The 13,635-nt window shown below is 39.3% G+C and overlaps 1 protein-coding gene across 6 annotated transcripts in view; it reads left to right on the forward strand.

Annotated features, from left to right (window-relative positions):
• cica (capicua transcriptional repressor a) overlaps positions 1 to 13,635 on the forward strand; it is a 55,629-nt gene that overhangs the window by 22,459 nt on the left and 19,535 nt on the right. For all 6 annotated transcript variants that reach the window (XM_085148443.1, XM_085148440.1, XM_085148444.1 and 3 more), the window contains exons 4-5: positions 1,635 to 1,766; positions 4,130 to 4,283. In XM_085148443.1, the coding sequence (XP_085004569.1) occupies positions 1,635 to 1,766; positions 4,130 to 4,283 (286 nt within the window). The remainder of the gene's footprint in view (positions 1 to 1,634; positions 1,767 to 4,129; positions 4,284 to 13,635) is intronic.

Consider the following 13,635-nt stretch of genomic DNA (forward strand, 5'->3'; position numbering starts at 1 on the left):
TAACCTTGTGAGTCTCTTCTTTTACACGCTAACATGCTGGTGTTTAGCAGGTTTCGTTTCTGCTGAGTTTACCACCTTGGTTAAGGATATCAGCATGTTCACATTCACTAAGTAGCCTGAAACACAAAAAAGCAGCTGTGGTGAATGGGAATGTTTTTGGTTTTACAGGGTCAGTCATTAACAGACAACTGTGCAAGGGTTTTTCTCCATGCAGGAATCTTTTGTGCACCCCAAAAATGCTTTAATCCAGAAGGATATTGTAATAAATATATTGAAATCAAATTATGCTTGAGCTTTTCATTTGCTCAGCAGTAAAACACTGTTGAATTTGGTCTACAAAATGTTCAGAAGGAGCATAAGAAAGCATTAATTTATGTCCAAAGAATCACTTACTGTATGTGAATTAAACATGCCTACTGGGATCCCCATAGACCCATTTCAGCCAGCTCAGAATGAGTGGTGGCAAACCAGTGTTTACCAGCATCCAGACTCATCCTCTGTGAACTATGAACATTGAGTAAAAAATTAATGTTAGTCCAATGTTGTTGAGATGTTTTAGTCTTTAACAATATCCTGGTTCAACACAGTCGTTGCCATTCCAGGGGAATATTGGAAATACATAATTATTAGGGCAATTCATTGGACTAGGGCAGTTCTTTAAATTATTTTATTTGTATGTTCAAACATATTGTGAAATATTTGTATTAGGGGAAAAAAAATCTCTAGTAAAGGAAACTACTCCAGGAAAAAATATGTACCCAGTGAAGGCTTGACTATAAAATTTACAGTAAATGTATGTACGTATGAACATTATGGCATTCTGTTTCTTTTTAAAATATTAATTGTAACTTCTTTTCAACATCTCCTTTTATTTTACTTAAGTTACTGAAGCAGCCTCGCAAACAGGTGTTGTAAAATTACTGTTAAAAGAAAGACTGAGGAACGAGTTTTAGTTTTGAAATGTCATCAAACTGCCTCTCGTGCCAAGCTCCTCTTTCAACCTGATATCAGCAGTATTTACCTGGAATATATATCACGTATGGTCAAACAACAACTTCTCTGTGATTTTACAGTATGATTTAGGGGAAAAATACTGTTGGGTCCTTATTTTGGACCCATGATGCATTGTGACTCTGTAAGATGGCAGCAGGAGAAGTTGCTCTAAACTCTTTTGAATTTATTGCATTTTGTTTTACGGTGTCGTTTGTGTCAGCTTGAAATAGATCCCCACTACAGAGAGAGTTCAGCTGAGAGTCTGAAGTTCGGCAGGGGTCTAGACAGCGAGTAGACTGGAGTCTGGAATCTGTGTGGATAAAATAACAGGTTCCCTCATCACATCGCACACCATATGACCCCTCAACTCTCATTATCCTGAGGGCTCATCTGCATGTGTGTGTGCTGGAGACAGGTGCTGACTAGGTGACTGAGTACACAACTCCATTCATGGTCTCCAGACACATTTTGTCAAAGTGTGGTTTTTAGTATCGCTTTAACAGCAGTGATGGTCACACAAGACTTCACATGCTGCCAGCGGGCAGAGTGATACTTTCTGTTTACAGGCAGTGATACTGAGGCAGATAAACATGATGACATTTCACTTTTTCTCTCTCCCTCTTTCCCTTCTCTTCCCACAGTTTGGACCAACGTGGAGCCTCGGTCGGTGCCAGTGTTCCCTTGGCATTCGCTGGTCCCTTTCCTGGAGCCCAGCCAATCGGGAGCAGCTGCCCAGCCCGTTGATGGCCAACAGCTTGTCAATCAGAGCAAAGGTACCAAATGACCATATTCCTTTTCTGTACACACGGCCTCGTAAGGTTTTACCCAGGAGAGGTGTGCCGAAGATGGATTCGTGCCCTAAAAACAGTTTTATAAACAGTTTTCCCACAATAAAATATTCATAACAGGAAACGGCATGCAGGGATATGTTCTCAAATAACGCCTGCCAAAACAATCAAGTACAAATCAACAGCCAAGTCAGTGTTTCCCAAAACAGTTGCGACAGGATTGCAAATCACCACAGTTGGTGTTCACACCATTATTATTCTCGTAACATTGTTGATAACACTATTTATTGAGTCAAGTACTGAAATCTATTCAAAGACTGATTTGAGCAGGTGGGGATTGTCAGTAAGCTACGAGCTAATTTGGAAACAGAAATCTCTTTTGTACACATCTTAATGGGATTTTATTTTAGGCCTTTTAAGTCATATTTTTAAGAGCTGTAGGCTGTTTAAAGAGGTTCTGCTTACCACCTCTCTATTTATATCTGCTACTGGAGTAGCTTTGCATGATTCACAGTTCAAAATAAACAAGTAGCTTTAGCTCCTCCCTCTTTAAGCTAGCTTTCATCTGATTGGCTGCTCCTTACAAATAGAGGTTTGAACAGCAGGCGGAAACCAAACGTACTAAAAACTGTCTCACACCCAGCATTTTGAGCTGTCTGAAGCCTGAGCCTTTCAGCCACAGGGATTTTACATGTTAACCTCATTATTTGAGACTTCATCCATGTTTAATATGATCTCTACCACTTTAACAGTACATACCACATATGAGAGAAAATAAGGAAAACTAGAGTGGGTCCACTTTAAGACCTGTTTAGAAGGTCACAACTTAAAATTGCTTGTTTTATCTGCTCAGAAAATCAGAGTAGCTGGTGATAATTTCCCAATGAGCTGACCTGCTCATGAGTATTTAGCAGCATTTGCTGCACAAACTAGCATTTTCAGCCAAAGTTAGTGTTTTTATAAATACTTATTAGTTTTTGGATTACCAGTTTGAAGGTTAGAGTTTGGCGTTTGGCCCTGTGCCATCTCGGCTCTGTGAAACCGAATATGACTATATTTAGATGAGAGAATAGAGCTGATCAGCTAATGCCTAGCTAATTTGGTTAGCAAAGAGTGTCTGTTATATACACAGACTGTATAAGTGAAGACAGTGCAGTTTTGGTCACTTCTACTTATACTGAAATGCAGCACAACGTTTACTGTGCAAATTAGAGTTTGAAAGCAGTATGAAGCATGGTGTGCTTTAGGGTGGGCCTACTGAGAGTTGCTGTGTAAGCATGCAACGCCTCTTAGTTTCTCTGTGAAATACACCACTCACTTATCATGTCTGGTTTCAAAACATCAAGATGACGATGTAGAAATACTGAGCTTGAGGCTTCACAGTGGCACTGAACTGCCCATTTGGTGACAGTCAGTGGTTATTTACAGTAAGTGGCTTTATTATTTTAGAAGTCAGCAGGGTTAAAAACAAAATTTTCCTTACTGGAGAAAGTGAACAGCCAACTCTTTCAAGCTTGCTGATCAGACTGAGAAATACTTTGACAGAAATTAGAGAAATAACATCGAGAAAACAAAGTAATATTAAGAGAATGAGCAGAGAAAGAAAACCCCACTCTGTTTCGCATCTGTGAAAGTGGAATAGATAACTTAGTTGGACCCAGATCACCATGATCAGACTGCACCAAGTTACAAAATTAACATCATGCTGTATTAAATAAAAAATAAAATTAGCTTCAGAGACTATAAACTCATGAGGACATTATTTCCTGAGGCCTTAAATCAAGTCATTTTCTCATAAACTTCTGCATCATAAGACTTCTGTTTTTGCCACTACTGGATCCACTTTTTAGACCCAAAAGCTATGTCTTACCTTAAGACCCATTTTATTTTGTTAGATTTGTTCACCGCACAGCCTGACTGACTAAATGCTGCAGAGAGTGTTAGCTCAATAAGTAATGGTGAATTCAGAAGTTGAAGCCAGTCTCTGTAAACCTGTCAAACCTTATACAAGGAAACCAAATACAAGGAATACTCGGCTAAATCTTTCAGTCTGTGGATTTAATGGCCACATATTTATTTGATGTACAGATTTAGATTTTAACTTTTCAGAGAACAGTTTCTTTATGTTTGCCTCCATCTTACACAAGTATTTTTGTTACTACAGCAATAGATTATAACATAGATTGAGTCAGAGCTTGTCACACCTCCCACAGACAGTTGGCCAGAATACCTGCCATCAGCAAGCTGCATGCAGAGTAGCCCCGTGTTTACACATACGCCACTGTTACTTTCATAAAGCTTCTCCACTAACTGGCACATAAATCGCTTTTTTTGGGTAATATTTTCAGAGCCTCGCTGTGCTGTAGCTCTGGTGAGTGACGGGCGGTCAGGTCCTCCAGACCTGGAGAGAGGATCGCCATCATGTCCACCCCCAACGAATGACAATCCTCCTACAGACAGAGGTGGGGTGGACAGCGAGATGGAGAGTGACACAGATGACCCGTAAGTACAAAATGTTTGTTTGTTTGTTTTTTCATTTTATGCAGAGTTTCTTTCTGGCATGTGATGTTTCGACGTGTTCAGGGTCTTTTTATAAGTTTTATTTGCTTGGATATTGAGGATTAAAGCCATAAAAAGCGCTACAGTCAGCTGACTTCAGTTCCTGTGGGCATCAAAGGACAAGCGCATGATTTGAAAGTGCATTAAGACCAGGAAGTACCCACTGCTGTTAAAGTGACCTGGAATTTCTTAATTGTTTTTTCTTTCTTATTGTTTTAAAGAGTTTTTATTCCTGTGAAGCACTTTGAACCTTTATATATGATGCAAGACTATAGAAGTGGTTGTGAGTGCCATGGGATTTTAAGTCAACCAAGCTTTATTATTTTAACTGCACAAATGGAATTTACATACATTCAGTGCCCTGAATGACAAATCAAAGGTCCTGATTGGTAGAGAGGAGGACAACATTTGTGAGAGGGAAGATTTATTGTGTGGAGAAAACAAATAAAACCCCCTAAAGATGAAATAAAAGCTACCAGGAGAAATTACTCCAAAAGTTTCCTGGTGTTGACTTCAGCTGGACCGGGGGTGTCAACGGCTTTCAGCATGAGTGCGCCATTTGTTTTTGTGGAGGTAACGACTAATGCCATTGTGCCAAATGAGTTAGAAAGGCACTTGAAAACCAAGGGTCCCTTTTCAGAGAAAGTTTGGCTACTGTAAAAGAGCACAGGATGTTAACTAGAGACGGCAAGAACGTGTGCTGGATTGTGTGGAACTGTCAGATGCTGAGGAGTGGGGTTTTAGTTTTAGTGGGGCTTATTGCAAAAGCGTCTTCATCTGACAATAAAATCAAAATTGTCATTCTGGATAGCATAAAGGGCTTGTTCTCTGCAGATGAATGCTTGATTTCTCTTTGAAGAAAAGCTAGAAAACCACTGAGCTATACAAATAAAAATGGCCTGATTCTTGTCAAACAACTGCAAAGAAGGCATGCGAACAAAACACTAATAATGATGTGCATGCTGACCTCAAACAAGCAGCCAAAGCCTGATTTTTAACGCGTAACAAAAGTAGAGCTGAGGCTTGTAGCCTCCATTACAGCACAATCTGCATGGCCTCAACATTTTCCTGTGAAGTGCACTTTGTTCTGTTTGCCCTGTGTTGATACTTAAACACTAAAAAAAGCTCTTGTGTGTAACCTCATTAGGATAGAGACTTGAGCCTGTGTGTGGGACTGTAGCCTGGGGTTCATGTGGTTCACTGGTAATGATGCGATAAGTCGTCTCAGGCCGTGCACACAGCATAAGGAACCAAAAGGATAACGTTGTGTCTTTAAAGTCTAAGCTCTTATCAACGATGACCCCAGCCCATATTCTGTGCTATCAGAGTGTGTAAATATTGCTTTTGTTAAGCCGTTCTTCCAAGTGTTGGCAATGAGGAGGGGGAAAAAAGTCATTGTAACTGATACACATAAAAAACAAGTTGTTTTTTGCTTTTCTCCAAAACATAGAGTTCGAGTTTAAAAGAAATAGCAGATTATATGTAAGATATTGCTTTTTTGAGTACCGAGGCCAACATTTATGAGTGCTGTTGGAGAAGAAGTGGAATAATCACAAAAAACAATAGATTGAATTTAAATTCAAGTGTAGAGGGTAGCGTGGTCCCCTGACCAATCAGAAGCCAGCCGACTGCCGAAGCGGTTTAGGTCTTATTTACATGCAAGTGCAGTCTTTATATCTGTCTGCTACTCACATATGAACTCAGTCACTTCTTAGAGCGAGATAGCAAACAGTCTGGAAATCTGTTTATCAGTAGCCGCTTGCTGGTCCCCTCACTTGCTGCTGAGGATATTTTATTCTAAAGTTTTTGTGTGTTTTTTTTCAGAGTCTCGCTGAAACAACAGAGTGTTGTTAACCAGGGACCTTCTGTCCCTTCGTGCTCCATTTAAATGGTATCAACTCATTTTGAGCAAACACTTCATACATAGTGTTTGTTTCCTTTCTGCGACTCTCGGTATGACTCATGAAAGCGGGTAGTAACTGTGGATTATATTAGATGCAGTTTGTCGGTATAGTTTGAATCTCCAGCTTTAAAACTCTCAAGGACTCTACACTTGGATCAGGTGTATTGAAATCCACCTTTGCCAGCAGAATTCAAAAGAAACAAACAACTTTTCTATCAGCTGCATCGGTGTGTGTGTGTTTAAGTGTGTGTGTGTGTGTCTGGCAGGAGTTGTATAGTCTGTGCTTGTTCATTCCTCTCAGTCTCAGGCTGTGTCTTTGCATCTGGCGGGGTTATTGCTCTTTCAGAGTGACTCAGACGAGCTGCGCGGCTGTCTGGCTGGTAGTGTGGTTATGAATGTTTCAGGGTCACTAGGCTCACAAAGGCTGCTGTCGCCAAAAGAAATAGATCAGCAATATCTTAACGTTACACTGCTTACACCTGTTATCTGCCTACATCTCAATGGAGAGGACAGCGGCATTAATAAAAACAAAAAGTCTGCACATTCAAAAAGAGCCGGTATATTAGCTCCGCTGCCCTGTTTTTATGTTATTAGTTATCAGCCTCTTGTTATCGGTCAATTCCCAGTCTCTTGCTTTCTTTTTCTGCTTTTGTTCACTGCCACACAAAAGTGAAACATCCCCCTACACAAGCACATTCACACATACGCCTATAAACAGTACTGACTTTACCCAAAGTCCTTCTAGAAGAAAGTGTCTCCACTTGGCAGTTGTTCCTGTTAGCAAACACTAAGGCCCTGTCTGAGCGAGTGGGGAGAGAACCATAACTTTTGCTGCATGTAAAGAATCGGTAATTAAATCTGATAAAAACTGGTGTGAAATCTGCCAAACTCGACGGAAGCTTGTGTGCCATGTTAAACGTGTGGTTTAAACATGACCATGCCATGAGAAAAACACTATTTAAATTATTTAACCCTCAAGTCGCCGAGCTATTTTAGTTTTAGTAACTGTGACCTCCTTACCTTACCGTTAGTTGCAGGCTTATATTTACGATTTTTGTTTGTACGTGTGCAGAAACATCTTCTGCAACAGCAAATGTTGCTACGCTAAATCTGTTAGCGTAGGTTTGCTTGAACACACAGACGTGGGAAATTCCAATCAAATCAGTAGCTGTGATGTCAAAAAGCACATATATATTACCGTTGTCCTTCCCACACCAATGGACCAATTCTCATTAAAAACGATGAACAGTTGGAGTAAAGGTGAAAATATTTCCTCACATAAATTTATGTCGGGAAACTTTTTTACAGTCAAAACTACCACATCAGCATATTTACATATGTGTCTGTGGCAGTGTTGGGGAGTAACGGAGTACATATGTTATGCTATGCCCTCTCTATCTTTGGTAATTGCACGCCGGTGGAAACCCCAAACAAAACACGCATGAAGAGGCTCTAATGCCTGTGTCTCAATCTCGCGGCCTATGTCACCTCTACTTGCGGCCTGCATAATGACGTGACGAAATATTTTTAAAAGTTATTGTTCAAAAAATTATTTAATATGAAGGCAATAGGCAGAGTGTTACAGGCATAGCCTCATGGGCTACATTTAGTGTAGTCAGACTCGACTGTACACTGTGTTCGTGTTTTCCCCGAAACAATAAGTTCTGTTGGAGCAGCCTTTCAACGCCTCTCTCTGTCTCTCGCTAGCAAAGTTGACCCAGACAACAAAGTAAAGCTAGCCTGACACAGAACCCAGCGTATTAGCCAGAGATCCCTTTACTACGGTTCGGAGCCGCGGACCTGTTTTATATACGCACGGAATAGTTTACTATACGAGATCGCTGCAAAAAGTGCAGCCTTACATAATGTCCACCTACTGTTACTCATTTATATTAAGATTTAAAAATCTAGTTGGTATTGGTATGGCGAGTAACCTTCAGTAATAGTAATAATTCACACAGCAATAGTACATTTATGTAGCTGTAAAAAGCATGCTAATATATTAAGTAATCCAAAGTATTCAGAATACGTTACTCTCATTGAGTAATGTAACGGAATACGTTACAAAATACATTTGGGGCATGTATTCTGTGATCTGAAGTGGAATACATTTTAAAATGCATGCCAAATATCCTTGGGCAAGATACTAACCCCATGTTTGCCTACTGGTGGTGGTCAGAGGGCCCGGTGGCGCCAGTGTCCGGCAGCCTCGCCTCTGTCAGTGCGCCCCAGGGCAGCTGTGGCTACAATGTAGCTTGCCATTGCCCGTGTGTGAATGTGTGAATGACTGAATGTAGTGTAAAGCGCTTTGGGGTCCTTAGGGACTGAGTAAAGCGCTATACAAATACAGGCCATTTACCATTTTTACCATTTAAAAGTAACCTTCCCAACACTGGTCTGGGGTCATGAATTGTATATTTGGCTACTTGAGGGTTAAGAGCGAGTATCTAATTTTGAAGACTTTGTACACTGTATGGACAAAAGTACCGGGACACTTATACATTTCACCTGTAGGAGCTGCTCAGCCTTCACAACATGGTTTCCATGCTGTGAAGCTCCCAGTGCACAGTTTTCATGCTGATGTTAATACCAGAGGAGTTTTGAAACTCTGCAGACTGTCGAGTCAGCAGAACGCCGGTGACTTTAACACCCTTTGCGCCTCAACACTCGGCGCTCTGTAGCTCTGCGTGGTTTGTCACTTTGTGGCTCAGTTGCTGTGGTTCCTGCAGTAATACTACCTTCATTTGAGAGTGGAGAGAGGAAATCTCACAACGCATCTTTTTACAGCACCACGCTCAAACTCTGCAGTGTGACCCATACTTTCACAGATGTTCGTAAAGGCAGACCTCATGGCTTTGTGTTTGTGATTTTATACACCTGCGGCAATGAAAACACCTGAATTCAAACATTAAGAGATGTTTTACATTACTTGTTGTCCATATAGTTACTCCTTCATTAGCAGCTTAGTCCAAGTCTCAGCAGAAAACCTGAATAATTCCGCACTAATCCACGTTATGGGCCACAAACACTGAAGATACAGCGAAGATACCTACACCTGCACTATAATATCGAGTTACTGTCATGAATATGAGTAGCCCACGTGTTTCCTGAATCAGCCATCGATCGGCTCTGTGAGGACAACCATTGTTCCAAACTGCCTGATTGAGAGTCTCAGAGTACCATGTCTCTGAGTCAAAACTAACTTTATGTTCTTCAGCATCAGAAACAGAGACAGTACTAAACCAAATAAGATTTCATAATGCCATGGTGTCAGTTATATATAACATTCCTGTTTTGGGGGGCTTTGGCATTTAATATAATTCAGCAACACCATCAAAGAGGTTTTTAACTGTGTTATCGGAGCTTAAAATGTGTTTTTCTTCATCAGATCTTCAAAAGTAACAGGAACACAAGTCTCTTTGTTTGGATCAATCATGCTTATGTGTGTAACCTTCCCCAAAGGCTCAACCCTGATATTCTAATCAGTTAATAAAGTAAAAATCTTAATTATTATTTTCCATACGATGGTGCTGTGTTGTTTAAAATGTGCTATAAACTTGGCTTTGTTAATGACTGTTTTGAGGGGTTTTCTGTGTAATGTCTTGGCAGACATTTCTTAAGCTTGTTTTTCCGATAATATCTTTTTACCCCATCCTAACTCTCTGACTCATTATTGTGTTTTTTTTTTTCCTTGTTTCCCATAGCTTAATCATTATCTCCATGGACACTGTAAATATTACTCTTGTGCCTTCGTCTGCTTTTGTTTATTTATTCTTTCTTTTTCTTGTGTTTGCCATATTTGCCAAAAATGTTGAGTAGAAAAGAAAAGGAGAAGAAAAAAACCACCATATTCATGTAGTCACAGCTTGACACCGAGTTCACTGTCTAACAGACTTTCTGTCTGCCTGCTCACAAAAGCTTTTCTTCTAAACAGATTTTTTTATTATTATTTCCTTTTATCTGACACCAAGTGTAGCAACAAGATTTCCTGTGTTTCCTGTCGCTCTCAGGAAAAAGTCTGAGAGTCAACACTAAACTATTATCCTTCTGCTGACGCCCTCGGATTATCTTTTCTAATACTGATAACTGGTATGTTCACATTTTAATTCTTAGTATTTCTACATTCCTGGAAGTTTCATTACTTTTCCCCCTACGTCAAGTTTAATATCATAATTAAAAGTTAAATTTTCCAATTATTCAACACTAAATCCGTCTTTTGTTTTTTCTCATAAAATGACCAGTCATGTCTTTTGAAGATAAGGTTAGCGTTTCGTTTACTTGTCATTATGAAACTGCTCATTCATACATAACAAAAAACTGTCATCAGCTGCAGCAACAGCTGTAAAATCATGTTTTTCTATTGTTGTGTTCATAAAAATAATCTAATATTGTACAGTTTAGTCAGGTTTCTGTACTTGAGTACAGTGAACTCTTATCAACACCTGTACAGTTCTTAATAAATTCATTAGACCACCGCACAATAAAAAAAATGAATTTTTTTATGTTTCTGTAGTGGTTGTTCCACCAGTATGTACAATCTCTTTAATCAAAATTGTATTTTTAATACTAAAATATACATTTTCAAATGTACTACTTGACGAAAAACTCAAAATATAGTAATGTCCATGATTATTTTTTGATTCACATGCCGAATTACAGTTATTTACACGCATTTATGAACAGAAAAAGTTTGTTTTAGAAGTTAAATGTCACACTTGATTAATGTCTGACTTTTTTCTGAAACTTCTGTTTGTTTCTGTTAGTTTTTTCTGTTTGTTTTTTTTTCCTAATCAATACCGATATAATTTTTAGTTTTACACAAAGCTTTGACAGATTTTTAAAAATATTTCTGTTTTCTTGGTGGTCTATAAAAAATCGTGTCAAGCACTGAATGCATATGGCTTATTAACACTTTCTCATCCCTGTACCGATACCCATGCAGTTTCTGCTGATCCAATACAGTCTTTTTCACTTTCGTGAGCAACTAAAATACTAATACAAAGAAACAAAAACTAGATAGAATCAACACTCAGTCTAACGACTATCTAAATTCACAGATTAGTTAAGCATTTGTGCATGCTATCAGATTTCTTTTTTCTTTTTATTATCTGATGCTTGTTTTCCTCTGACATCACAGCTCAAAACAGCGAGCAAACAGTTTGATTCAGCAATACTTGGAATTAAAAAAAATGCATTCAAACCAATTTTTATAGCTTGTGAAAGAGTTTATTTTTGGATGTTTCTTCCTTTGGGGATGGTTAATACTTCCAGTATTGTATTCACAACAACAATCTCTGTTTTCTGCAATCACGATCACCTTATACTCATGGATGATTATTCCATGTAAGGTTAAACAAACCTGATCCCACCTGATACCCTCATAATTTTATTTATTTATAATTTTAGTTAATGTGAGTTATTTAATAATTACAAAATTTGAACTTCATATTATGAAAATGTTCTGAGTTTCAGACCCTCAGAGTACATAGAGGTGGGTAGTGATTTGGTCCCATATCTGCCATGTGTGACTGAAAAACACATTTAAGCTCTGTTAAAAACTGTAACCAAATCTAAAGCCAAAATCATGTTTTAGCCCAGCATGATTTTTCTGTTAGAGACTCAAAGCAGCCTAATATAAACAGTAATGTTGAAATAATATTAAAAAAGTAAAGCACATCACTGCATTTACCATTTATTTTAACTGCTGTTTACAGCAGCAGGTCAAACTAATTCCAGGTTTATGTATGTTTGGTTGCCTTTTCCCAGAACCAGTTCAGTGTCTCGAGGGGAATGCAGTTTCGTAGCAGAAAAAGCCGTTTCAGTGGAATTCATTGAATACATTCTCAGTAGTTAGCAGGCTTAATGATAGCGAAGGTCGCTTTGAGGTGTCTGCACAGAGCTGAAACGCTACTAAAAGACAATATCACAGTCTGATCACCCTGCTGCCCTGTGGCAAGGGATACAAAAGTGTTTGCTGCTGAACCACAAGACTTTGAAGCCGTTTGTTTCATCAGTCTGAGACGACTCATCCACCACATTCCACCGCCAACCTTTATTTCTATGACTTAATTATTTATTCATTATTTATATCTTTTGTTTGCTTTTTTTGTGAGTAGCAAAGGGGATTTTTTTAAAAAACCCAGCCTTGTTTTGATAATTCGAAATTACCACCGAGTCTCGAAGAGGTGAGAAACGTCGTGCCAACTAAATTTACAGCAGATGAAAGATACACGAAGTGGAAAAAGCAACACAAATGGAAAGAACTGCTCCATTATTTCGTGATTGCATAAAAAACTGCAGGTAACCACTAAAAAGGAAACATTTTTTGTGGTTTCTGCAGCACGACATCTCATACTGGTTAAGTGGTTACTTCATATGAAACGCCACAGTGAGCTGAACCTTCCCTTCCTGCAGCAAATTTGTGAAACAAATTTAAAACATATGAGGTGGAGGAGTGAGATATCTGAATAAGCAGGCACTACTGCATCAGAGACCCTTCTGCTGCATTGCTTACCTGAGAGTCACTTGGAGTATGTAACCACACTAGTATGCTTTTATATTTAAAAGGTGTAAATGTCACTCCAGAAAACCCTAAAACACAGACTTGTGATATCAGTGCTGACCTAGTTTTTGTTTCCATACTCTGGGATTGTGTTATAGTTAGACTGGAGACAGATTCGCTCCCTGACTGCGGCTTATCGCTCTCAGAAAATAAACATTAAAGCCAGGCTCACATATGCCTGGCGATGTAAGTCTTCTCACGTCTGTATTCATTTTACATTTTTGTGTCATCGCTTGATGATGAATACTCATCCCAGTAGGACTCTAATGTGTTGCTATATTCGCTTTGTAATGACGAATATATTTCAAGTTAGAGCTGGGCGATATATCGAGTTTTTAAAAAATATCGATATATTTTTATACGAGATATAAGATGTGACAATATCCTTTATATCGATATAGTCTATGTTACGTTATAACTATACTTGTGGAGCCGCAAGTTTGCCTCTCTTTTGTTCACTTTTGTCTTTACGCAACATTACTCGGCCTCGCCCCTCCTTCACTGAACACAAATCCCCCTCCTCCCCCATCGCTTCACCTGCAGGAAGCGACAAGATGGACACGGCAAATCTCCGTTAACGAGTTACTGCGCATCGCCCCGTGCGTGGGGCTGGACGCCGTCAACGTGTTAGCGTGGTTAGGTCGTTAGCGTGGTTAGCTCGTTAGCGTGGTTAGCTAGCTAACGCCATGCAGCCCAGAGGCGCTGCACAGCCTAAAATCCTTTCATTTTCTCAAAAGTTGACAGCGCGCCTTATGTATGAATTCTGGTTGTGCTTGATGACCGCGAACCGATTTTATGTGGTACACAGCGCTCAGCAATCTGTCAAAAAA

Source organism: Neolamprologus multifasciatus, chromosome 22, assembly GCF_963576455.1.
Source record: "Neolamprologus multifasciatus chromosome 22, fNeoMul1.2, whole genome shotgun sequence".
Taxonomy (NCBI): Eukaryota; Metazoa; Chordata; class Actinopteri; order Cichliformes; family Cichlidae; genus Neolamprologus; species Neolamprologus multifasciatus.